The sequence below is a fragment of the Emys orbicularis genome, chromosome 22, assembly GCF_028017835.1.
Source record: "Emys orbicularis isolate rEmyOrb1 chromosome 22, rEmyOrb1.hap1, whole genome shotgun sequence".
NCBI classification, from domain to species: domain Eukaryota; kingdom Metazoa; phylum Chordata; order Testudines; family Emydidae; genus Emys; species Emys orbicularis.
The window spans coordinates 13,616,754-13,643,990 of NC_088704.1; the positions used below are offsets into that span (position 1 = coordinate 13,616,754).

General features: G+C 48.2%; 1 protein-coding gene across 1 annotated transcript; it reads left to right on the forward strand.

The window, feature by feature from the left end:
* Nucleotides 1-4,684: 4,684 nt before the first annotated feature.
* Nucleotides 4,685-24,360, forward strand: GPR157 (G protein-coupled receptor 157). The gene is made up of 4 exons (XM_065421458.1): nt 4,685-5,079; nt 18,502-18,715; nt 21,234-21,428; nt 24,148-24,360. The coding sequence occupies exons 1-4, from the start codon at nt 4,685-4,687 to the stop codon at nt 24,358-24,360; spliced, it is 1,017 nt and encodes a 338-aa protein (XP_065277530.1).
* Nucleotides 24,361-27,237: the final 2,877 nt, after the last annotated feature.

The following is a 27,237-nucleotide window of genomic DNA, read 5'->3' on the forward strand; positions in this document are numbered from 1 at the left end:
GGAGGCCAGGGATCAGGTAATAGCTTGATGATCAGCTTGTCCTCATAAAAAGCAGCAAGAGCGCAGTTGCTAGGGAGGTGTGTGTTAGTTCCCTTCCTCCTGCAGCAGTCCCTGGGTGTGGGAAAGAGAACTGCAGAGTGCAATCGTGCAGGGAGGGAATAGGCTGTAAAGGGAAAGGTAGCAGAGTGACATGCCTTGTCTCCCAGGCGGATGCTTGTGGAGTGTCATCCTGTCACTGTCAGGGGTAGGTAGGGCCTTTGTAGAAGACCTTGGGTCAGGGCAAAGGGTACAGATGTGATGCTGAACCTGTGTTATTTTGAAGAAATAAAACTAAAGCCAAGGAGATTGAAATCTTGTTGCTGGAGGGTGTTGTCTGGGGTACCGGTCAATGAGTTAGCCCACTGGTTTATACCACACCTGTGCCCATCAATGATCCATCTTGTCTATCATCCTTTCTCCACCTAGCCCCAGGGATGTCAGCGGAAAGGGTGAAATATCCCTAAAGGACAGTTTTGTGACTGACCTTTGCCTTCAGATATCTAGAAATGGGATGGGAAGTTACAACTGAAGTGGAGTTTGACCCAAGCTTTCAACTATGGGCATTTTAATAGGACATCTAGCTGCTTTGAATTTAGTAGCTCAAAGTGCCACTCTGGCACATAAATGTCAATTTAATACACGTAGGTGAAGCCGTAATGCAGAAAGGCACTTAAACACATGCATAACTCCATCCTTATTCTTCAGGACAGCAGTTAAACATATGCTTAGCTGCTGTCTTGGAGAGGAATGCTTTGCCTGAATTGAGGCCAGGGATTTGAATGTCCTTTGGTACTCTCCCTGGTTGTAGACCGGGCTCCACAAGGCTAGGAGTAAAATACAGAAAACTAGTACAATGATGGGCCTGAGAGTCATTGCACAATGGTTATAAGGCCCAACTACAATGGAATTCAAATAAAAAACAAGCTTCTAATTCCGTGTGTGGTTTTTTTTGCTAAGATTTATATTTGTGTCCATTTCTTTCCGCACCTGTATTGTACTCTACTTTTTTATGCCAGGACATTGCGTGCCCCCAAAATTCTGTACATATTTTGTTAGTTAATCTGCAATATCAGGTGAGGGGGGTGAGGATGAGCTGGGTAAGAATATTGGCATCAAAACACTTTGCCTTATTTACGACCATGTTAACACAGTGAGAGCTTTGTCCAGCGAAGCTATTTGTGAACATCTGCTTCTTGGAGATCATAACTGCACTGTCAGCTGGAACAATAGTGACATCTTGAGGCTAATGAGAAGAATCATTGATCCGAATTCTAAATAGGCATGTGGGGCGGGGGGGGCAGGAAGAGGGGAGTTTTTAAATTATAATTGCAACAAGACTAGAGGTGCCACCTGTCCATGTTTTCCCAGAATCGTCAATTATTATTTTTTAGATAGCTGTCCTGGGAAATCGAGAAGAGTGCTCAGTACACACGACCAGCTGTACAGTTTCATGGGCTCAGAATCATCCCCGAGGAGAAATGAGTGTGTTGTTCCGAGTTCATCTCCTGTTGGCCAGGTAGCTGTATTATAGAAATGCACCACTGTGGTTGGTGCTATTTCCCTTGTCCCTCACACAGATTATTTCAGTTGGAGGCCAAGGACTTAATTGGCCATGGACTCTCAATTCCTTCTTGCCCTCCTTCGTGCCCTCTCTGAGTCAAGCTTCAGGCATATTTGGGGGGATGGATGGAGGGAAGTCCAGATTCTCTTCCCCACCCTACCCCAAAAAAGCCAGTTATTTCTGCTAAGAGGCCTCCCATTCCAATCTGGCAAATTTCATGAATGTAACAAAGCTGGTTGACTCCCAGATAGCCCCATCCTTTCACAAAATCAGCAAGCAGACTTTAAGGCTGCAATTTTCAAAAGAACCTAAGGGTGCCTTTGAAAATCACAACATAAAAGCTTTTTTACTGTGAAGTTAACTATCATCGAAATAAACAGAAAATCAGGGGAAATAACCTTTCCCACCCTTTACCATTTTTGTTACTTCATTGTGCATATAAATACATTTGATGGGACTTTCACGGGGAAATTTAGCCTAGTCAGTTGCTTTTAAAGCAAACTATTCCCATCGATTTTTTTTTGTCCGCACACAGTTAATTAGAACACTGCCTTTTGTTTTGTCATTTATTTTTAGTCAGTTTCCAAACATTTCTATTAATTTGACAACTGTAGCATTCCATGTGTCTGAGGGTAGGAATGTGTAGCTGGGGAGAAACAGAAACAGCTGCACATCCACCCTGGGATAGGAGGCAGTAATGTCAAGGTTCCATGAACGCAATTTGGTGGTGGACATCTTACATGTGCAAAAATCAGGAAAATGGGGGGGGGGGAGGACCCAGTGTGGTTCTCACAATAAATCTGTCCAAGTTAGAAGCCTAAATACTTTGAGGATCTGGGCCACGAATCTCTGGCCCTCACCCTACAATCTGATCCATATGAGCAGGACTTTACACTCATCTAGAGTCCCACTGAAGTCAATGGGGCTCCCTACAGTCTGCCCACATGGTTCAGATTGCAGGATTGGGGCCCATGGCTGAAGCTGAGATCACACAATCACACTGTTGCTCGTTATAACTAGGCTTGGTCGAATTTGATTTTAATTTTTTTATAATTTTGACGTTCATTTTTAAGCATTTAATTTTTTTTTTAATCAATTTACATTTTCACAGCTGGAAATTGGGGGAGAGGGGAAGTGAGACAATAATTATTAAATGACAGTAGACATTGAAATTCAACAACCTAAAGCTCTATAACCATTAAAGCACAAATTGACAACATCACATCAAAATATCCTTTAATTAAACACTAATAAGTTCTCACACAGCATTTTTCTTACTTTGCCTATCTGTAAATGTTGATTATTATTGATGGAAATATTTGTCATGGGTTTGTGTGTATATGGTGAAATTGACATTTACTGACAAAAATCTAATCCTCCAAGACTACTTATAAAGCACATGCAATTTGAAATTGGCAGTAGAGCGGTGGAGGAGAGGGGGTCACTAGCTTTTTCCTACCTTTTAAGATAGAATTGGAAGGGCAGTGTAGATCTGGCTGTCCTTCTAGTAAGCTAGGCTGCCAGTTTCAGAATGCTGTTGAGGCATAATGTACTATAGAGTCTGTCTCAGTATCAAATCAACATGGTAAATCAGGAGGGCTGGGGAGGAATTATTGGCCAGAGATTGGGGTTAGGTTGTATTTGATCGCACAATGCTAAAGCTGTAAGCTTGTCCAAACATTGTAAAATACAGTATGGGGAGGGGGAGGGAGAATCAAGTCTGATCCACCACACTATTTTGAACACTCTATACAGATTTCTTCACTCATATCCAAGGTGATGCCCTCAGGAAGGCCTGAGTCGACAGCAACTGTGAAGTTTTCAAAAGAACCTGTTCTGAACTCCAAAAATAAACAAATAAATAAAAAATCTGAAAATTTCTTTAAGTGGTTTAAACAGTTGTCACTTGCCATCTAAACTAAGCCAGCGGGAGGGAGTGTTATGGAAACTTTCCACACATAAAAATTAACTTTCAGCCTGGGAACAAGGTACTTTTTGGAAACCGATAAGCAATCGACACAAGAATGGAAGTTCCCTCTTTTGGATGAGACATAAAACCAAGGTCCAGACCACTGCTGGCCATTGATTCAAGATCTCATGGCACTTTTTGCAGCATTATCCTCCGCATGGTGGCTTCCAACTTGAGCAAGTACATGATTCTGCCTACTTAGCCTTTCCCTTGCCATTTCAATGTAGACGGTGTAACTCTTTTCACCTGCCATCCCATACTGTTATAGCTGGTCACTCTGTGCACTTAGGCCATGTCTATGGCAGGAGACTGTAGCACAGGCTCTGTAGGGCCATAGTGTAGATACTGCCTACATCCAGGGAAGGGATTTTCCCATTGATGGAGGTAATTCACCTCCCTAGATGCGGCAGTAACTAGCTTTATGGACCAGTTCTTCTGTTGACCTAGCCACGTCCACACTGGGGGGCTAGGTCGGCTTAACGACAGCGCTCAGAGGGGGGTGAATTGTTCACACCCGCAGCTGGGGGCAGGCCTTAGGGAGCGGTGGGGCTCCACCCCAGAGGTGGCTGCATGCCAGCAAAGGATCCCGGGGCGGAGCACGGGGCGGGGCGGCGGCGGGAGAAGGAAGGAGCCCGGCGCTGGAGCAGAGCGGGGAAGGGAAGGGGCAGGGACCCAGCGGCCGGGGCGCGGGTTTATTGGTCGGCGCAGACACGCGTGGCCCGGGCAGGGCTGAGACACGCACCGGACCCGGGCAGCGGGCGCCCGGCGCTCACATGATGAGCTGCGCGGCGGGGGCCGGCCCGAGTCTCGGCGCTGGGAGCCCGGCAGAACTTTCCTCCCGCGGTCGCCGCGTCCCGGCCGGCCTGGCCCTGGGAGCCGCTTCGCTCCGCAGCCAGCTGGCGGCTCTTGCTTTGCCGGCCCCTGCTCCCCTCCCTCCGCTCGCTCTTCTCTCCTTTCTTCGTCAGCTGCCTCCCCCTGGGCCGGGCCCCCTTCCCCTGGGCTCTCCCTCCAGCCTTTCATTCCCCTTCTGCTGACCTCGCCTTCCTTCCTTCTTTCCCTCCCCCAGCTCCTTCCCCCCCAGACACACACATCCCCTTCCCTCCCCACCCACCCCCATGCCCCACTCCACCATGCTGACGGGGACCATGCCCCCAACGGAGGTGTACTTCTCTGAGCGGGTCATCGTGCTGGTCTCCTGTGTCCTCTCCTTCCTGGGCTCCAGCCTCCTGGTCTTCACCCATGCCCTTTGGCCCGAGCTGCGGACCCGTCCCCGGCAGCTCCTGCTCTACCTGTCCCTGGCCGACCTCCTGTCGGCTGTATCCTACTTCTACGGGGTGCTGCAGGACTTCGACTCGACCTCGTGGGACTGCGTGCTGCAGGGCGCCCTGTCCACCTTCTCCAACACCAGCTCCTTCTTCTGGACCATGGCCATTGCCTTCTACCTGTACATCACCATTGTGAGGGGCGCGCCAACGGGCACTGGCCTGCTCTGCTTCTTCCACGGGATGAGGTGGGTGAGTTCTGGCCACTCAACTGGTGTTACCCTCATCCAGGGCTCCCACTTCAGCCAAGAAGTGCCGCTGAGAGCTGGTAGATGGGAGTCCCACCTGTGCTCATCAGTGCCATGGTCTTGGTTGGTTGGTAGGGATGGCTGTTGTGTGTTGGAACTTCCCCACTGCTGCCAGGATTGGTGGTGAGCTGATGGGGACTCAACCTGGTCTCTCCTGAGGCTACTTTGCCCTTCTTTAGCCCCTTTCAAGCCAGGGCTTTGTGATCATTAACAAATTAAGTGTCTCAATGCCCTTGGGAAGTAGTTCTCATTAAACCCAGATGCGGAAAACTGCGGCATGGCGGGATGAAATGACTTGCTCACAGTCACACAGTGGATCTCTGGCAGAGACAAGGAAAGAACCCAGGAATCCTGGCTCATAGTTCTGACTTTCTGTCAGAGAGAGTCCCACTAGAATACCACCCGTACCCAAAGCACGGAGGCTGTATTTAGTGCCTCTGCTCCAGTGACAAAGTCCCTCATTAAGAGTGTGTTTACCTAGCTCCTTGGCCTCCCCCCCCACCCACCCATACTCCCCTTGCACCAGTAATTCAGTAACTGTAGGGAGAATAGTATCAGGGGGTAGCCAGTGTTAGTCTGTATCCACAAAAACAACAAGGAGTCCGGTGGCACCTTAAAGACTAACAGATTTATTTGGGCATAAGCTTTTGTGGGTAAAAAACCCACTTCTTCAGATGCATGGAGTGAAAATTACAGATGCAGGCATTAATATAAGGTGCCACCGGACTCCTTGTTGTTTTTGTAGGGAGAATGCGGTTTGAAAGTGAGGAGGAGGCTAGAAAAACGGTCTGAAGGCTGTTTGGCATATCTGACGGAAAGCAAGACAAAATAGCTCACGGTTTAACTTGCGCCTGAGTGTTTACTATTTAGCTAGCTGATTTTCCACATCATGTTTAATAAAAGCCTTCATTATGCAATCTGAGCTTGTGTAATCATGTGCCACCTCCAAGCTCAGCCTGACAGTGATCCTTTGGTGCTCTGGGCTGCCAGGTTTTTATAATAAATTACATGGGAAAGGCTATAGTTTTAAAAAACCCTCCAAGGCAAGCCAAATAGTGGATTTTGGGGTCTTTTTCTTTGTACGTACTGTACGAGATGATTGAAACATTTGACAAACAGCATTATTTTGGAGATGATTGAATTACACTGTTGTGCCAATCTAAAAGATAGGCCAGAGAAAACATCAAGCAAGTCTAAGTGTTAAGTAGGGAAGACAATTGGATTCTTACACTCAGATGATAATTAAAAGAGCTAAGGCAACGGCTGCCTGAGTAGAATTCAGAGAGCTTGCAAAAGCCGCTTGATAGCTCAGAGAGTCTAGTGTGTGACTTACATGATCTTTGCTATTGTATGTTACAGGGTTGTGGGATTCTTTCATTTTGTCTTCAAATAACTAGAAGGTGGTGGGGCAGGGCTATGGAAATTATAGAGAGAGGGAGAAGGGCAGGCCTAATGGTTAGGGAAGAGGAATGGGAGCCAAGATCCATGAGGCCAAATTCTACACCGACGTGCACCCCATCAAACTTGATAAGAATGAATGAGTCTCTGCGGAATCTGGTCCATTTGTTCTTTTCCTTTTCGATCAGTGATTTGTGGGACCATGGTCTGTGCCTCAGTTTCTCCATCTGTTTAATACTTCCCAACCTAACAAGGGTGCAGGGGAGGGGAATTGTAAGGATGGATTGATCGTTTGTGCAGCCTGCTAAGAATTCAAGACATCCCTTGCCACCACTAGGTACTGGGAGAGAGGATTCAGAAGCTGACCCCCCCCCCCCCCCCGCCGCCTTTGTGAACCTTGCTGGGTTTTATTTTCACACTCCATATAGTCAAAATCGATCACCATGTTCTCTCTGTCCTAATAAGCGTCAGCAAGATGCCTGGGTATCATTTCAGCTCAAACTTTGCTGTGTTCGAAGGACAAGGCAGGTCATTGACATCCAAGTCCCATTATTAGATTCTGCTTCATAATCAGTTGCACACATACAAAATGGGAAATGACTGCCTAGGAAGGAGTAATGCGGAAAGAGATCTGGGGGTCTTAGTGGCTCACAAGCCAAATATGAGTCAACAATGTAATGCTGTTGCAAAAAAAGCAAACATCATTCTGGGATGTATTAGCAGGAGTGTTGTAAGCAAGACACAAGAAGTAATTCTTCTGCTCTACTCCGCACTGATTAGGCCTCAACTGGAGTATTGTGTCCAGTTCTGGGCGCCACATTTTAGGAAAGATGTGGACAAATTGGAGAAAGTCCAGAGAAGAGCAACAAAAATGATTAAAGGTCTAGAAAACATGACCTATGAGGGAAGATTGAAACAATTGGGTTTGTTTAGTCTGGAGAAGAGAAGACTGAGAGGGGACATAACAGTTTTCAAGTACATAAAAGGTTGTTACAAGGAGGAGGGAGAAAAATTGTTGTTCTTAACCTCTGAGGATAGGATAAGAAGCAATGGGCTTAAATTCCAGCAAGGGCGGTTTAGGTTGGACATTAGGAAAAACTTCCTAACTGTCCGAGTGGTTAAGCACTGGAATAAATTGCCTAAGGAGGTTGTGGAATCTCTGTCATTGGGGATTTTTAAGAGCAGGTTAGACACACACCTGTCAGGGATGGTCTAGATAATACTTAGTCTTGCCTGGAGAGCAGGGGACTGGGCTGGATCACCTCTCGAGGTCCCTTCCAGTTCTGTGATTCTATGATTCATAGATGACTCTGCCGACCCACTGCCGTGCAGAGCCTATGAAATATTTTTACCAACCTCAAAAATCTGCAAGGAGTCAGAGAGAAAACCAGTGCAGCAGCTGCACCAGTGGGGACTTGTTCCCTGCCCCACCTATCAGCATCGTTCTCCTCTTTCCCCTCCCTCCTTTGTTTTCTTTATTGTGGCTTGAGAACTTGGCCATAAAAGCGCAACTTGGGAAGTATGCTGTCTGGCTGGTTGTTTTTCAAGGCTCCAAAGTCCTATTGCCCAGACTGAATTGTCCTTTGTATACTGTCCAAAATCCCTTATCCAATAGGACAGGTCGAATCTGGAATAGCTCACAAATGTCATTAACAGATTCCGGGGCATGTGGTGACAAGTAAACTGAATGGAGGGACAGAGGGGGCTGTATAAAGAGAAGATGTTATGGTTAGGGGTTAAAGATAAGATAAAATCATTAGGATCCTTGACACAAGAAAAGGGGTTAATGGTAGATTAGATCAGAGTTTAGGAATCATTGTGATAACTCACCAAGGCCCTGATCTTGCAGTGAGTCACACACCTGCATATTCCCATTAATTTCAGTGAGACTCCATCTGGGCATAGGTGGCTGTAGAGCAGGGGTGGGCAAACTTTTTGGCCTGAGGGCCACATCGGGGTTGCGAAATGGTATGAAGGGACGGGTAGGGAAGCCTATGCCCCCCCCAAACAGCCTGCCCTCCGCCCCCTCCCACTTCCCGCCCCCTGACTGCTCCCCTCAGAACTCCCGACCCATCCAACCCCCCCCCCCCCTCCTTGTCCCCTAACCGCCCCCTCCCGGGATCCCCGTCTCTAACCGCTCCCTGGGACCCCACTCCATCCAAGCTCCCTGTCCCCTGACCACCCCCTCCCGGGACCCCCTGCCCCAACCGCCCCCCCAGGACTCCACCCCCCTATCCAACCCCCCCTCCCTGTCCCCTGACCGCCCCCTCCCAGGACCCCCTGCCCCAACCGCCCCCCTGGGACTCCACCCCCCTATCCAACCCCCCCTCCCTGTCCCCTGACCGCCCCCTCCCAGGACCCCCTGCCCCTAACCGCCCCCCCTGGGACTCCACCACCCCCCAGCCCCTTTTGGAATGTGGCCCTGCGAACATGGGCAGAGGCCTCAGGAGGAGCAGGGGCAGCCGGAGAGAAGCGGCGGTTTCCCCTTTAAAGCGCTGTTTCTCTCCAGCCAGCTGCGCGGCTGCCCGCGTTCCCCGTGCTCCCGCCACTCGCCCCCCCCTCCTGCTTCCCTGCCCCCGCAGTGCAGCCCCTCCCCCCGCGGGGGGGCGCGCCGGTGCTGAGCTGCCCGAGTGCCCGGCCCTGGGTCCCCCTATTGTTGCGGGGTCTGTGCCAGGACACCCTGGGTTCACTTGTAAATCTGCCCCTGAGCCGCGCTGCCGGCACGGCGAGCTGAGGCTGCAGGGGAAGGGGGACAGCAAGGGAGGGGCCGGGGCCGGCCGGGAGCTCAGGGGCCGGGCAGGACGGCCCCGCGGGCCGTAGTTTGCCCACCTCTGCTGTAGAGAGTGCATGGCAGGAGTGGGGTTGATCATAGTTAAATTACCCGTAAAAGGGTTGACATTTTTAAAAAGACAAATGCTATCCTGTGGTTGCCTGTGTCTTATGGTGGGAAAAGGAGTTGCATTTCTCGTTCTGACATTCAGTTTAATCAATCAGAGACTTTTTGTTTTTAATTGACGTGCCCCTGTGATGGCTGAATGTGTGCTGGACGGTTTACCCTGGATTTTTCCTCTTAAGGAAATAGGATTGTTGCTTTAGATGAAACCTGCCAGACTGGTTTCTTGGTTATTGACTGAGGAGTAACACATGCTCTGTTTTAACAGCCAATCTGGGGAGCTCCATCCTACGCTTTCAGTTTTGTTGTGCTGGGCCTCAAAATAATGGAGTAAATTTTGAGTCCGTTTAAACATTTGCAATGTGTGTTAGTCCCAGTATCCTGGCCACAAAATTACAAGTTAGTTAATTATGTTCTGGTTCTCTGAATAGCCCGTAGAATCTCAACTGGACACAGTTTCCTTTGCTTCCTATCCTAAATTGTGTAGTATGGTGGGATGCTATTAAAGAGCTTCTGCTGTCCACCCAGAAGTGTCTGCATTTCATTGGGGAGCTAAGCAGTTAGAGAGAGAGCATGTGCGTATGTCTATGTATCATACATGTCTGCAGCGCACTTCGGGATCCTTTCAAATACAGGGCCGTGTAAATGTAAACTACTATTGTGTTACCCATCGGAGGTTTCAGTGAAATGGCTCTTAAACATATTGCGCAAGTACTGCTGACAAATTGTTTTCATGAAGGTGAGATTGTCCATAAACTCTTCAAGTGCTGCTGATAACATGTCAGAAGCTGTCGCAGTTTGCTTTGGTTTTATAGGGTAGCTCACCAAAGGCTGTTATAGGTCAGGTCAAGTTCAGTGCAAACATGTGAACGGTAGTGCTGTAACGTGTAAATCCGTGGTCACATATCCGTGAAGGGTGCTCTTCCTGGTGACAGAAGGCAATGATTCTCTGATGACACCCAAACCAGAAACACTCATAAATCTAGAGTAACTGGACCAGGAGACCTCCTAGTTGTCCCCAGCTATTGCTAGCTACCAAGGCTGGTGGGAATAGAAAGTTTATAGAGTGGCCCGTGAAGATAGAGGAATAGAATATAAATATTTTTTTCTTCCCAAAGCATTTTACCAACAACATGCATGCAGTCCAACTGAAATGCAACCACCTCTGAGGTGGGGGGCAGCAGCCTGCCAGCGACTGCACACAGCATGTTGTATAGGTAGAGGTGAGGGCCGAAGATACCAGGGCAAATGACTGATTTTATTAAAAAGTGCTGTGTAGTCTTCAGTGTCCATGGAGAGCAGAGAGAACTTTGACTTTTAAGGTCTCCTGAAGAGACCCATGCACCAAACTCGAAGTATTGGCCTCCCCCACTTACACATACACGGTTTTAGGTTATGTATGCACACACTCTAGAACTTCAACAGCCTATGGACCTACCACCAAGTCTGGCAGCCCTGTTGGGTGATTGCCTGGGATGCTGTGAAACGAAAGCTGGCCATGAGCTGCAAGATTTAGGTGCAGATCCTGCGAGTCCCAAAGTTCAAGGGGGTGAGGACACAAACCCTAAGTTTAGGGGAAAGGTTTGGCTCTGGGCAGGAGCGGCGCCAGGGTTTGTGCCACCCTAGGCAGCAGCGCTCCTCCTCTGAGCATTCAGGGGGCCTGGGGTCTTCGGTGGCAGGGGTCCTTCTGCTCCGCGTCTTCGGGGCACTTCGGCGGCGGGTCCCGGAGCAAGTGAAGGACCCGCCGCCGAATTTCTGCTGAAGACCCGGAGCAGAAGGACCCCCCGCCGCCGAATTTCTGCCGAGGGCGGCAAAATGCCGCCCCCCAAATCCTGTCGCCCTAGACGACCGCCTAGGGTCGCCTAGTGGAAGCGCCAGCCCTGGCTCTGGGTTCTGGTTAAGGTGCATCTCTGGATAAAACCCTATACAGCTTGTGGCTCATATTTCCAGAAGCCCAGCCTCTTTTTTTGAGGATGCAAATTCCTGCTCACAAAAAATAAATAAATGCACTTGCGGTTTTGTGGAAGCACAAATCCTACCACTTGAACGGGTCGCTGCCTGACTTGCCCAGACAGCATACTGCAAATCCTCCCCGCGCTTGTAGGAATATAAACTGCTGCGTGAAGTGTGTCAAAAGGTGGACAATTAAACAGCCTGACCCCAGACACTTTGTGGGGGCGGGGGCAGGGGCGGGGAGGAGGAGAGTGTGAGGTAACTGAAATGGAAAGCCGAGATGGGAGCTTCTTGTACCCCAAACTCATCATCCACAAGGTGTGGCAGGAGCCCTGAAGCAATAAGCAGCACCCTAGTGTGTATTAATATTAGCAGTTACCTAATAATAACAGTGCTTAGCTCATTGTCCTGATAGCTAGTAATAGCCGGGGACAGTTCTTCTGGGCTAATTACTCTAGGTCTAAGTGTTTCTGCTTTGTGTGTCGTCAGAGCATCCCCTTCTGTTATCAGGTAAAGTGCCATTTGTGGCTGCATACATGTCTGAGTATTTACACGCTAAGGCAATACCAATCAGGTGTTTGCACTTCACGTGACCAGACGTGTAACACCCTTTTGTGAGTCACAATAAAACAACCCAACTTGCAACAATGCTTTCCATCAGTACATCTCAAAGCACTTTACTGAGGAGGTCAGTATCGTTGTCTCCATTTTACAGATGGGGACACTGAGGCACAGAGGGGAAGTAACTTGCCCAGAATCTCTCAGCAGGCCAGTGACAGAGCTGAGAATAGAACCATGGTCCCTTGGGGTCTAGTCTATTGATCTAACCAGTAGGCAATACTGCCAAGTGCTTTACAAATAAATGAATCCTCTCAGCCCCTGTGAGGTAGGGGAGTGCAGCTATCCTCATGTTATGGATGGGGGAAACTAAGGAATATAGAAATTAAATACCTTATTTTCAGAAGTGCCAGGCACCCCATCTTTGAGTGCTCAGCCCTTCTGAAGACTGGGGCCTAAGAGACTGTTTCCCCAAGGGGCGGAGGAGAGAGGGAGTAACCCAAGCCAGGAATAAAATTCAGTAATTCCTGGCTCCTCGTGTCCTCTGCTCCCTTTGTTACTGTGCTGTTGGTATGCCCCTTGGGTATGTCCTGTGGCCAACAGCAAAATATCTTCATATGTATGTGCTAAGGAGTGCCCCCGTAGCCTAGGAATAAACCATTCCAGAATGCGTGCCTCTGTGATCTGCATGGGGCTGGCATGGACGGGCATGGCTGTAGCAGCCCTAAAAGCAGGGGGCTGGAACAATTTGTATAGTGGGGGGCTGAGAGCCACTGAACTGTAAACCTTGTATATGATGGAAACCCCTTCAAGGCAGGGGGTGCCCCCGCACCTCCAGCACCTACGACTAAAAGGCCCAATTCAGAACATCGCTTAGTGTCCCAAACCATCATTTTCCAGGCTTAGAAACTGCCAGTGCTTCCCGGTTTTCTGATTTCACACCAGTAGGCACCTGTCTTGCTCTGACCTCCGTCGTTCATTTACTGTTGAATAGCCGGGAAGCTCAATAGAGTGGAAAAATAGCAAACCCCATTTGCAGTCAGAGCTGGGGTAGTTGTTAGTTGTGAATAACCATCAGGAATTTTATTTTTTATTTTTCCTGTTTACAAATCAATCCTGATATCTGTAGAAATATTTGCTGACTGCTTTGAATAAACAACTCTTCAGCCTATGGGGTGATTTGTGAACTGTTCTCTCTCCATATTCATGGAGTATGATTGGCCATCTCCATCACATGGACATGGTATGAATTTTTTGCTTCCTGACTGGATGAGTAAATGTTATAAAATTGGAGGATGATAAAATCGCGAACAACACAAGCTCTTGCAATAATTTTCAGGCAAGTGATCATTCATGCCAAGATGTATGAAATTTCTGGGATTCAACAGCCATTTTCACAAACACTCAGCAGTTGTCTGAATACTTCTGAAAAGCCAATGCACTGGGGGACTCCTCCATGAGTAATAGCATGTGGAACGTCTTTCTGCAGAAGTATTTTCAAAGGGCTGCATTGGACCAGCTCTATTTGTGCTTACAGCTCTTTCTGAAACATCTGAAGTCTGGTTATTTGCTTCTGCTGTTTGCATTGTTCTGCCCCAGTGGATGGCGACCTTTGTGTGCTGGAGCGGCTTGAGTGTTCCCATGATGCTGAGAGCGGTTCCCTCAGGAGTCTCGCACTCCTGGCAGGGTCACCCAAGGCGGCAACGTCGAAGGTGAGGTTCCAGACGAACAGCGATCTCTCCTCCTCCCCCTACCGCCCCCCCAAGTCCTCAACATCAGAACAGGCGGATGAAGAGATCATTTCTCTCAACGGCTGTGAAGGTGGCTGAAGGTTGCAGTAGAATGAAGGTCTCCAATGATGTTGGTTTCCTTGCCATTGGATTATGATCCTCCTCCTGCCAAGCACCATGTGGACACTGGTGTGCAACAGAGTCTCCATGTTCAAAGAAATCACGCACCGGCACCTTCCGTCCAGTTCTGCTCCTTCCCTTGGGAAATGTCTGCCCCAACTGTGACAAGATCTGCGGCTCCACCAGCAATAAATGGCTGTCATTTTATGGAAGACCATCATCCTTGAACTCGGAGGGATCGCCAGCTGTGGCAAGTTCTCATTTTGATGTTTACGGGAGATCATGAGCCGAGCCCAAACCCCAGCTCCAAGCACACCATACCGTGATTGATTGATGTTTAACCTGGAGAGAGAAAGTGTGGATGGTTTTGTGGTTAAGGCCCTGGGCTTGAGACTGAGGAGATCTGGATTCAGTTTTCAGCTCTGCCACAGACCCCCTGTGACCTTAGGCAAATCACTTAATCTCTCTGTGCTTCAGTTTCCCATCTGTAAAATGGGTATAGCAACACATGGGGGGTAGTGAAGATAAATTCATTAATATTTGTCAAGCACTCGGCTACTACTGTGATAAGCACCATAGAAAACTGTATACGTTGTGGGCACTGTTTGCTTTCTCTGTATTAATTAATTGTGTGGTAGTTATTCTCCCCCCTCCCCCACCTACAGCTGTATACTAGACTTGGAAAAAATGTAGACTGGCTGGTTAGAAAGGACAAGGGATCTGGAATTGATTTCAAGAGCACTGTCCTCCCATGTATCCTTTACTGAGTGTAGCTGCTCGGGATCAGCTGCAAGTAGGATTAAGAACCTAGAAAGATGAATAAGGAAATAGGACATTTGCCTTGTTTTTTTGGCACCCGGAGGGGTGTTTAATCTGGGCTTTTGTCACTGTTGGGCTACTTTTTTCAGCTCTTGAGGATCATGCCTATTGCCACCTCCACAGGCCTTGCAGGGTGGAATAATATGGAAGGGGCCGGTTTTGTTTCCAAGTAAATATGGGCTGGCATTGTAGCAATGGAGAGATTCACAGCTAGTTGGATCAGGGGCTAGGCTTGTCCTCTGCACTATAAGATACTGGGTGGGAGTTGGGGTCAGGGGGGGAACGTTTTATGCTTGAGTCTGTGAATTCCTGTGGTTCTCACTTATGGATTTTTGTGGGCTGCCCAAGCTGTCCCATGACTTCATTTCCCTTCTGTTTTTGGCTGCAGCCATCTACTAGGGATGGTCCTGAAACAAAACACTGGCTCTAAACACCCTGAAACTTCGGCAAGTTCCTCTCTGGGTCCGAACTACATACATCAGGCTCATCTCTGCTCTCTCATCAATTTATTGTCAATTATCAATGTATTTGCCACCAATGCTTTTCCCTAAAAAGACACTTATACATTCTGCTCCCTCCAAAACCCCCCCCCTTCCCAAAGTAGCTACCATGTGTCCAGTTTTCCAAAGTAGTTGCCCAAAGAAGAAGTAGGATGTTTAATGCCTTTATTTAACCAATCGGCACTTCTATTTAAATGCCAATTAGACGTCTAAATGCAAGATTTAGATGCCCAATGTCATTGTCCATGTTTGAAAACTGGGCTCCTGCTGATTTACTCTTGAATCAGCGGACTCTATAGAGTGTTCCAACTGTCGCAGATTTTCATACACCCAAGTCCAGGTGCTTGCGTGTTTCAGGGAGGAATATGGAGAGGACTGCTACAGATGACTGCAATTTGGCAGTGAAGAGCCAAGGAAAGGGTGTTCTGGTAGAACTCAAGAGTTTGGGCTGGCAGAGAGAAAAGGGATGAAAGATTATATTGCTGGTCACCTGCGGTAGTAGTAGCAAATGATGGGTCTCTCTGAGTATGACCTGTCTGCGTGTTTATACGCTCCTGTTGGAGTAGGATGGGGAATTGATGCTGCAAACTGTTGTCATGTGGCCAATGCTACAAATTGAGAGCCATCGAAAAATGAAGACTTTTCTTGTCCAAGCCCCCGTTGTTCTTTGGTTGCATGGCAGCTGCAGCTTTGGCTCCTTGGTGATCTTACCTTGCACTGATAAAATAGATCTAAAATGCTGCCATTCTATTTTGGTAGCATCTTATACTGGTGGAAATGATTGCACAGGATTCAAGGCAACATGATTAGACCTACTGTTTGCTTAAATCCTTGAAACTGTGGAGAGGATTCTTATGCCATGTGCATCTCCATAGTACCTTCCTGTAGGTCAGTAAGCAACATGTCTAGAATCTGTCACCCGTGGCTTTTCTTTCTATCATCCTCTCCCCAGTGGGGAAGTTGTGGTATCCTGCCAGCTGAGAGAACTTGGGAGAAAGGAGTATCTGTCCAAGTCACTTAGCTGGAGCCGGATCCTGTACTTCCCATGTAGGCAAAACTCCTGTTTTCACTTGTGCATACGGAACTTGAGATCAGGGACCCTGAAAGATGGTTTCATTGCATGGACTGTCAGGCACAGGTGAGTCTACATTATGATGGCATTGACCGTGGCTGAGCCTGCCTTTGAACAGGACTGTGTTCTGTTCAGATAGAAACCAGTTCACAATGGGGCTTTTGTGATGCCTGGGCTTCTTGCTGGATCACCTATTCCTGCTGAGCTTCCTTAGCTCCTCTCCAGTCACACACATCCCGCCACAAGAGTGGTTGAGGAGAAATCTCAATGGTTTGGCTACATTTTGTGAGGAGGGGTGAACCTGACTAGTCAGCTGTAGGAAGGAGTGCGTCCCTCCCCTGTTGGGTCAAAGTACTGTGCTCTCTTAAAGTTGCATGAAAGTTTCCTAAATACTACAGTGCTGCGGGCCTAATAAATGCAGGAGAGAAATCAGTAGAACTGATCCACCATCCCATATAGTTCCATATGGAGGATTTAGTTGTATCTCTCTCTTCCTACTCTTATTTTTTCCCCAATGTTTGGATTTTCCTTCCTTCAGATCAAGGATCTGCTGCGCTTTAGACTGAGTGAACTGGGTGAATCATAGGTCACCTCGGTGCTTGTCTCTTAGGACAAGAGGAAGTGTCAGGATGTTATAATTGCTGCATCGGTACTCTCTGGAACTGAGCAAGCCATGTTACCCTGTTTTTAAAACAAAACAAAAAACAAAAAAAAAACAAACCTCTGCTTCTGTCTGATGTGGGGGGAAATAAGGAAGTGGAAGAGGAAGCAGGGGGATGAAATGTCATTGTGTCTCTTTCATGTGATTTCCAGGGTAGAAAGAGCCCAGCTCCTAGGATAGATTAATTGGGACGTCTCCAGCTGTTGTGCAGGTCCTGAGATGGAATTAACCTGGGAAGGGTGTTGGCGTGCACTGTGCCTTGCTGCGCCGTGGGGTTCCCAGGTGTGCTGGTTGGATTTCCCAGCTGTCTGGGTGCTGGAGTCACCAGCTGATTATCCCAGGACACTTCAGTGTCCTCGGCGCTGAAGGTTTGCTTATGTCTGTGACCTGTTCCCCGGCTCTTCACTGCGTGGTGACTGTGACGTTGTGCAGTCTATATGGTTTTATAAAAACTTGATAATAAGTCAATATAATGTAACTGGGATAGTTTTAGAGAAAATACGGTAATAAGTGAATGTAACGTAACTGGGATATGCTTCATGCAAAAGGTCTCTTGTAAGGTATCATTACAAAGCTTATAATCTACTGAGTATGATCATCTGATTTGTATAAATGTACCACTCTTGTATCTAAAACTAGAAATATAAAATGTAACTCTGAGGGCCTATTGTAATTATGTAAAGTGTGGGCCATTAATGATGGTTTGGAATCTTGATGACTCCCATTGTCTGCAGATGGCTGTTTACCTGTGAGTCTTCCTGTATATGTGTGTGCTGGCAAGTGAGTAATGAAGTCTTGCAGTGACATGTGATCATGTCACCTGAACTGGAATCCATCTTTAACCTGGTGCTTTTCCAGTGAGGGGGGGTGGAAACCCAGAGGGACAAAGGGTTCCCGCCTTATGCAAAAGATATATAAAGGGGTGGAACAGAAGAGAAGGGGAGAGGAGCCATCATGAAGAATCCCCTAGCTATAACCTAAGCTGCAACAAGAGCTGTACCAGGGGAAAGAATTGTGCCCAGGCCTGGAAGGTGTCCAGTCTGAGAAAAACTTACTGAAGCATCTCTGAGGGTGAGATTATCTGTATTTAGTTTGATTAGACATAGATTTGTGCATTTTATTTTATTTTGCTTGGTAACTTACTTTGTTCTGTCTGTTACTACTTTGAACCACTTAAATCCTACGGTCTGTATTTAATAAAATCACTTTTTATTTAGTAATTTACTCAGAGTATGTATTAATACCTGGGGGAGCAAACAGCTGTGCATATCTCTCTATCAGTGTTATAGAGGGCGAACAATTTATGAGTTTGCCCTGCATAAGCTTTATGCAGGGTAAAACGGATTTATCTGGGTTTAGACCCCATTGGGAGTTGGGCATCTGAGTGCTAAAGACAAGCACACTACTGTAAGCTGTTTTCAGGTAAACTTGCAGCTTTGGGGCAAGTGATTCAGACCCTGGGTCTGTGTTGGAGCCAGACTGGAGTGTCTCGCTCAGCAAGACAGGGTGCTGGAGTCCTGAGCTGGCAGGGAAAACAGAAGCAGGGGTAGTCTTGGCACATCAGGTGGCAGCTCCCAAGGGGGTTTCTGTGATCCAACCCGTCACAGTGACGATGAACTGAACCATGTCCTCTTCTCCCTCCCATTCTCTCTTCTCAGCTGGGGAGTCCCACTTGTCATCACAGTGGCTGCTGTCGCTCTGAAGAAGATTGGCTATGATGCGTCAAACGTCTCTGTGGGCTGGTGCTGGGTCAACCTGGAAGCGGCGGATCAGGTCCTGTGGATGCTGTTGACAGGGAAATTGTGGGAGCTGCTGGCGTATGTGATCCTACCAGTCCTTTACATCCTCATCAAAAAGCACATCAATAGAGCGGTTGGTACCCTGGCTGCTTTTGCTTTAAATAAGGATGACTTATGATGGTATTTTCATATCACTTAGACTCTCAAGGCATGCTATCAACTACATAGATTGGAACGGCTTCGCCCATCCCTAAAATGCAGCCATCTCTGGGGAGCAACAGTGCACAGCACCGCTACCCAGTGACTTAGCATGAGATGAACATGGCACCCATTTAAAAACTGTAAAGGGGAGGGGACGTGGAAAGGTAGAATGTAAATATTGGAGTAGGACATTGGGGAAAAAATCCAGACCTGGTGTAATCGAAGGCAACTTTAGTGGCGTTGATCCACCTACACTAGGCCTGAATTTGGCCTCTGGGTGGAGTGGGGGTGTCAAACATCCTTAGCCTGGCAAAAAGTGCTGTGGGATCTTGAGTGGCTGCTCTGTGCTAGGCACTGGATACACACCCCTAATAAAAAATTCAGCTCCTGCCCCAAAGAGCTTTCAATCTATACAGCAAATAACAATGAAACCTCTGGCGAGGATAAGAATTTGGAGGGCCAGGTTAGCACTTGAACAATGTGGAAATATAAACCTAAATTATGCCACAGTGGCAGGACACCGGGACCTCCAGAGGACAGATTTCTATTTTTTGCCCTAAATTATGGATTTTAAAAAAGCCAACTCTAAAAATGTCGTCTTCCCCTGGCCGCCAGCGCAGTCGCATCTGCTTGCCAGAGTGATAATTAGAGAGAGCAGACAGCTAAGGGATTGGTTAGGCTAGACATCCAGAAGTTGGGATGTTTCTCCCACCCGGCTCTAATCAGGAAACCTGGCTTGCCATCTCCCAAAGGATGGCCGGCTTTCCTGCCATGAGACCGGGCATCACCTGGTCACATTTGTATTGGAAACACTGGGGAATATCCTCAGTGCCTGGAGATCTGGGAAGAGGAGGCCGAGAAGGTTCATGGCTGCCTATCACCTGTTGCCCATCTCTGAACTAGACGGGACTCTGTGTTCTATCAAAGATGCCAGCGTGACTGTCTGGAAACCTAATCTGCCCCCTTCCCCGCCCGTCTGCTCTATGCCAGAGACTTTCAGGCACTGTCCTCTCCCTCATGTGCCCTGGGCTCTGATTCCTCTGCAGGAAGGGAGCTGAACGCAAGCGGTTGTCAAAGCCGATTCTTGTAACTGGTTTCCGAGGGCCGGAGGCAGCAGCAGGCTGGGCCATCTGGACTGCAGCTTTTCTCCCTTCTCCTGAGCTTTCCCCTGTAGCTTGAAGCTGTCCTGAGCCTGGTAGCCCTAGGACTGCGGCCTCACAGCTCTCCTCCAGCCCTGGGGGGGTCTGCCATTTCCAAGGATCAGCAATAAATAACCTTCCCTCCCTGCTGTGGCAGCTTGTTTAACCACTGCTGGCTTTGGAGCCAGCGTGGGTTTGCGACACGGGCTTTCTCGTGATTGTGAGAGCAGCTGTGTTAGGAGAGGAACGCAGAATGCTGGCAGGTTGTATTCTTTCCCAAGAGTGTCTTGTACCCCTATAGAAATGGCTGGGGCTTTACTGATGGCCCTTGGAGGGGGTCTAACTCCCAGCTGCCCTGTGAGGTCTGTGTGTGTTTGCACCGACTCTTCTGGGGCAATGGGCTTTTGCTGGCGGGGCTGCTAGCATTGGGAGGAGCAGGAGGAATGGGGGTTGAGGGAAGGGAAGGGTATAAGATTTTATACACTCTGCAACACATGTGAGAGGGAGGAGGAGTTTTCAGCGGGACACCTGTGCTGGTTTTTGAGAGGTGTCAGTTCAGAGGCTCTCTGCTCATTTCACCAGCTGAGAATCTGGCCCTTAATCTCTTGATTTCCCCCTCTGTAAAATGGGGATAATCCTTCCCTGCCTCACACACGTTATTACAGTGGTGTGGTTATGTAAGGCTCTGAATAGACCGTTAGTACTTTGGAGACCACAGAGGCAATAATAATTAATACTTTGCCCTTTATAGTTGTTTTTTATCTGTGGATCTTGGTTTTATAAAAGCAGGCTGAGATTACTCCTATTTCACAGGCACGTACAGATTAAATGACTTGCCAGAGGCCATGCAGCAACTCGGTGGCAGAGCCAGGAATGGAACCCAGGTTTCTCGACAACCAGCGAACCTATTTTGTAAAGCATTACTGATGTTTACGTTGCTATAGCTGTGATTGTTCTTAGTTATTTAGCAACCTAGGTGTATGTGGTGCTCACGTAGAATACTGAAAAAGTCGAGGTGTCCCATTCTGCCCTCCTTTACATCTGGGTGGCCGTCTTGGTTTCGGCCTGGGTTTGCTTATGTTAACGGGCAGAATTTGGCCCAAAATCTGTGTTCCAAAGAACAGATAGGTAGCTAGGCTGGAGTCCAACCTGGGCAGTCTCTGTACGGCCTGGGCGTTCCTTTGGCTGACAGTGTAGCAGAGGGCAGCATGCGAAGGGTTAATTGGCTTTGGCAAGAAGCCACCAGCGTGAGCATTTGCAATAATCTAGTATTGGAACTTCAGAGTCTTTCATTTTTTCTTTCCTTTGAAGCATGCGGCACTCTCTGAATATCGCCCCATACTAGCCAGGGCTCCTGCCTTTCAGCCCAGGACTTCCATAGCAGATAAGAAATTGATCCTCATCCCTCTCATCTTCATCTTCCTCCGCATCTGGAGCACTATCCGATTCATCCTGACCCTCTGCAGCTCCCCTGCTGTGCAAAATTCAGTCCTGGTGGTCCTGCATGTAAGTATCTGCCGTTCGCTGCACTCACCTGACAGGTCCATATGGGAGATGGGGGGGGGGGGGGTGAGAAGTGATGGGCTTGCCCACGTCTGAGACATGCAGTTTTTGGCCCCTGCCATTTTCGGGACTAGATGTAACCGTGCAGGGACTCAGAAAACGGCCTGCATGATTTGTGCGTGCATGCCACCAGCAAAGACTTCATGCTAGCCCAAGAGCATAGAATCAATGAAATGTAGGGCTGGGATGGGACCTCGAGAAGTCATTAAGTTCAGCCCCCTGCTCTTTGGCAGGACCAAACAAACCTAGACCATCCCTGGCAGGTTTGTGTCCAACCTATCTTTAAAAATCTCCAACAATGGGGATTCCACAAGCTCCCTTGTTAAGCTCTGGAATAGGCTTGCTAAGACATTTTTTCCTAATATCTAACCTAAATCTGCCTGGCTACTGATTAAGCTCATTACTACTTGTCCTACCTTCAGTGGGCACTGAGAACAATTGATCACAGTCTTCTTTATAGCAGCCTTTAACATATTCAAAGGCTGTTATCATATCCCTCCTCTGCCTCCTTTTCTCAACACTAACCCTTCCCAGTTTTTTTTTAACCTTTCCTAATAGGTCAGGTTTTCTAAACCTTTTATCATTTTTTGTTGTTGTTGCTGCTCTCCTCTGGAAGCTCTCCAAATTGTACAGCTCTTTCCCAAAGCGTGGGGCCCAGAATTAGACACACTACTCCAATTGAGGCCTTTCTCCTGTTCTCACTGAACGCTGTGCACAAGCTATATACTTTTCTATGAGCACGAGAGTGTACAAAGAAAGAGTGTACAAAGAATGTGTGATTCTCCCAATTCTTTTTACAAAGGCACCTGGGCTGGGGGGCAGATGTCCATTTCTTTCTCTGAAATAGACCAGGCTATGACTCATTATCCTAAACCAGCATTTCCTAAAGTGTGAGTGTGATCCTTCTGGGAGAGCTAGTCAGGGTGCACAGATGCACCTCTGCTTTCCTTTTTAAAAAACTTCCTTCAAAATGTGACCCAGATATAACAAATGCAGCAGATGTCCGCCTGTGTTTGCAGAGAGCCTGAAACAATAGCTCAGCGATGTGGGCTGCCCCATTCTGTTCAGATGGCCAGGATGATATACTTTAAATCTCAAAATGGTTAACTATTCCACTGCTCCACTGAAGGGGTGGGGGTTGCAAAGTTGACTTGTGGTTGGGGTAGGAAGGGTCATATTCTGAAGATCTACACAGGATATTCCATTGTTTCTCAAAGTGAGGGCAATGTCCCCATGGATGGGCGGGGCTTGGAAAATGAATGCATTAAGACTGGTAGCTTTTGAGCAAGACAGCAGAGTTGCAGGGAATGGGCATGATTGATTTTCCTGAAAGGTGGGGAGCTCCGCTCCCACAATTTTGGGAAGTGCTGCCCTGAACAATATTTTCTTCCTCTCATATAACATTCAAGACTTGCATGATTCTGGGAAACGTATCTCGACTTTGCTATGGATCAGCAAAGCCTTTTTTTTTATGGCTGTGGTGGAGCAGCTTCTTGGCGGATATTTTTGCTAATCTATTTATAATTCACAAAGAGCCCACTCCTGATTGGCGCTAATGCCTGGGGAGACCTGTTGCGAATGGCCCAGCTCTGTGAACTGAGGGAGGAAAACCAACAAACTGATTAAAAATCAAATTCTGCTGCATCAAAATATACCCTGCCCAGGAGCAGCAGTTTCAGCAGCATCTAGTGGCCAGAGGGGCAAACTGCAGCCAAAAAGAGTTTCCCTCGTCCCAGCTGCTAAGGACGCAGAGGGAGATCCATATTGTAGGCTAGGAACTTGGTGAACGTCTCTCCCGGAATGGGACTGTTGGTTCCAACGGAATAGAGCTGAGCTTCTCCTCCTGGGTGCCAATGTCTAGCATGCAAGGGGCTGGCTGGAGGTGCTCACACCTCTCTGGCCACATTTCAAACAGAAAGAGGATCTGAGATATTGCCTGTGGGGGCTGCTACTCCGCTTCAGGGAGTTCCAAAGCCAGGCTATTTTTGGCTTGGTTTACGGATTTTGTTGTTGTTGTTCGAGCCGACCCTCCACTAATACACAGATATGGCACGTTCTGTAAAGCAAGGGTCTTGTGAAATAGAAGGGCCTTAGTTTTCCTGTCCCCGGACTCTTTTTATCTCCCCCACACACACCTTTTTTCTCTCTCTCCATCTCTTGATTCATCTTTCATGTCTGGGTGTCTCTGACCAGCCTCTCACTCTTTTATTAAACGTTCCTGTTTACTTTACTGTCTCAACTGTTGTTCTCTTTTCTCTCCCTGCCTCTGCTCTTTCCTGGGTCTCTCCTCCCCACTGTCTTTTTCTCTCCCTCTGTTTTCTAACTCTTCCCCACCATTTCTCCATCCCCCTATGCCCTGGCCTCTCTTAGGATGGGGCCAGAGCACAGGCTGTCTTTGCCCTCCTAAAGCGGGACAGTGTCTGTGGGGATGTTCCCTTCTAAACGCAGGTGAGTTGTCCGCCTTTCCTGACTGCTTAGGGGCTTGGTTTTCTTTCTGGTGCAGGGATGATGTCCCAGACCCTTGTCCTCTCAAGGCTGAAACCCCCTGCTCTGCCCGTTCAGTGACTGTCTTGGCCTAGTTCAGCATCTGATTGCTTCTGGGATGGGGGAGAGACACCTCCTGGAACTGCTTGGAGCTAATTTTCTCTTCCTACCCTTGCAGGGAATTGGGAACACATTCCAGGGAGGTGCCAACTGCATCATGTTTGTCCTCTGCACTCGTGTAATCCGGACCCGGCTGCTCTCTTCCCTTTGCTGTGGTCGCTACGGAGGTTTGCATCAGCCTTCACAGAGCCTAGAGGGGGGTTACCAGCACGCCGAACCCCCCAAGAACACGGAGGCTGAACAGACGAAGGCCGAATTCGCAAGCACCTGAGCCTTGAATCTCCACGGCTGAGTGTGAGATTCCGTCATTCTTGATAAAGGTTTAACTGTGAGTCCTGCCTGTGCGCAGCCTCGTTCCTGTAGTCGGGGTAATTGCCCATGGGCAGCATGGAGGCAGAGGAGGAAAACAACAGCAAGCTTTATTAAGAGAGATGAATTCAGCCGCTAGAGCGAGAGAAGAGAATTCCACTGCAGCTGGTTCTGCAGCACTCCTGCAGGAGAACTGTCCATCTCTGGGTGTTTTACAAGCATCAGCAAAGAGATTCGCACATGGCCTCTGTCAGACAGGGAAGTGTGGGAAATGGGGAAACAAGGCACAGAGGCAGTCTTGGTGGTGCAGATGGGGATAGAAGCTGTATATTTTGACCCTTTAGCTGCCCATATATCAATTGACAACGCATGCAGCCGAGTGTCGATAAGGATCTGTGGTTACTGCCACTGCCTGCCTATCCGTGGTACCCCCATTTCCTTAGTAACTGAGTACCTTACACGCTTTATTGTATTTATCCACACAGTATCCTTGTGAGGTTTGGGAAGTAGGGCAGTGCTATTAGCCCCACTTCACAGAGAGGGAGCTTAGGCACAGAGAGGCTAAGTGACTTGCCCAAGGTCACTCAAGACTCTGTAGCAGAGTAAGGATTTGAGCCCTGATCTCCTGGGTCATAAATTAGTGTCCTAATCCCTGGACCATCCTCTCTTACTGCCTGGCTATGTTAAGAGCCCTGTTTCCATTTTGAGGCGTAGCCCAGCAGGAACGTAATGCAGAGCTGGGAGGGTGCTGAGACGTTGCCCCTCTGACAGCTGTATGGGTAGGACTCTGAATATCACCCAGTGTTGGATGGAACAGATTCTGGCAAAGCTGTCTGACTTTAATATGGAGCTGCAGCCCATGAAGACAAGTCCCACGGTGCCATGTTTAATCTGCTCAGATCCAGGTGGCTCACTGCGCACTGTAGTCTCTGCAGAAGCAGCTGCAAGCCTTACAGAGTTCCCTGACCTGTATTGGCCCTTCAGTGTACACTCCCACCACCATTTGTACAGAGGGGTGAACTCGAAAAAGGAGTCACCGTGAGCAGCTGGGCGTGCATAGAGCTTGGCGAAAACTGGGTGTTGCGCACGAGGGAGAGACACGACATATCTTTGGGTGAGCTCCTGCCACCCATTTTTCCCTCCTTGTTTGCTCCCGATACAAATGCAAGACTTGAAAAACCGGAGCAGGATTTTGCTTCCTAGCCACACTTGTTTTTAAAAATAACTATTTGCATAAGCAGCTTTTGCAGAAAATTAGCGACACATGAGCTGTCTGGGGTGGGGGTGGGGGTGGCAGAGGGCAGCAGCCCAACTCCCATTGCTCCATGCACGCAGCTGTTCAGAGGCAGCTCTCGTTAGTGTAACTAATATTAGTCCTGAGCACATGGCGGTCAAATGATCTAGCGAACACCCAAGGTCTAATCGTGGCTGGGATGATGAATTTGGGTGTGGCTTTGCGTAAAGTCTTTAAATGAAGTGCATGTGGGAGATTGGCGAGGGTATTATTTTATATCCCAGTAACGCCTCAACTTCCCGCTTGGGGGCAAGATGCTGTTTAGCAACATACTACATAGACATATAGGAAGGCAAAGGCCACGCTCCAAAGAGCTTACAGTCTTTCTTGCTGCCTCACCAGGGTGTTGAGAGGCTGATTCGGTTAATATTAGTAAAGCATGTGGAAGGTGCGTTCACATAAGTATTATGAGCAGATAACTTTTAGATACGGTTACCACCTTTGAAATGCAAAATACCAGCACCCCCCAAGGCAAGCCTACCCCAACCACAAGTCAACTTTGCAACCCCCGCCCCTTCAACAACTACTTATAGTATCTAGAGAGAGAACGCATATAGATAACCTCACCCGTGTTCTCACGTGACTCAAACCTTCTCCCACACCCGCGCAGTGCACTTGCGTGTTGGTGGGCAGACAGCTGCTGTATTTTCAACAGTTTTCATCTGTTGTTGCTAAACTGCAGAAGTGGGAACGCTGCGGCAGCTTCAGCTGGGTACAGAAACTTTGCACGTTCGATATCCCAGGGGAGTATGATGATGATGATGCAAATGTTTAGACCCATTTAAAAAGAAAACCCGGCAGATTACATTATTTTTCTGGCAACTGGCAAATCCATAAAAAAAAACGGCCCGGCCAGTCAAATATGAGCCAGGGGGTAACTCTACACTTCGTGTACGTATGCACAGCACCTGGGAGGTGTGACTGCAGCATGTACAGACTTGCCTGCGATAGCTTTGATCTAGCCAGTTGGAATAACCAGAGTGGCATGGGCCAGGTGCCAGTGTACATACCCAGGGTCTCGGGCAGGGTTATGCTCAAGCAGCTAGCTCTGGGTGCCATGACTTCACTACTAACGTTATTCGAGCTCACTAGATCTAAGCTAGCTCAGGTAAGTCTGCACCTGCTGCAGTCACACCTCTGATTGCAGCGTAGACAGATCCTTAGTGCGCTGTCCTCCAAACAGAAGCGTGTATTACCTTGATAACAAACAAGTAACCAGCCCAGCACCTAAACCTCATGTTGCCAACGGTGAGCATTGCATGTGACTTGATTAATGGCCGCTGCAGTTTCCTTTCTTATAGAGGGGGAGAGACTAAGCATTAAAACTGAAATTAAAACCTTGCTTCATTTGAACCTTTTGAAGCTGCTTACAGAAGAGGAAATAAGAATTCTGATAGTCACCAAGATATTTTTTTAAATGCAGCAAAACCACCTTCTCTCTCAATTCCTCTTTCCATATAACTCCAAAGAAAGATTGAAAAAAAAAATGGGTTTGGTTAGTCTGGAGAAGAGAAGGTGGCGGGGGTGGGGTGGGGAGGAGAGACT

Bases quoted from the DNA above. Each gene is read 5' to 3' on its own strand.
- GPR157 (XM_065421458.1), top strand. From the start codon at position 4,685: ATGCCCCACTCCACCATGCTGACGGGGACCATGCCCCCAACGGAGGTG. The intron at 5,080-18,501 runs GTGGGTGAGTTC...CTCTCTTCTCAG, and splicing joins TGCTTCTTCCACGGGATGAG to CTGGGGAGTCCCACTTGTCA. The intron at 18,716-21,233 runs GTTGGTACCCTG...TTTCCTTTGAAG, and splicing joins AAAAGCACATCAATAGAGCG to CATGCGGCACTCTCTGAATA.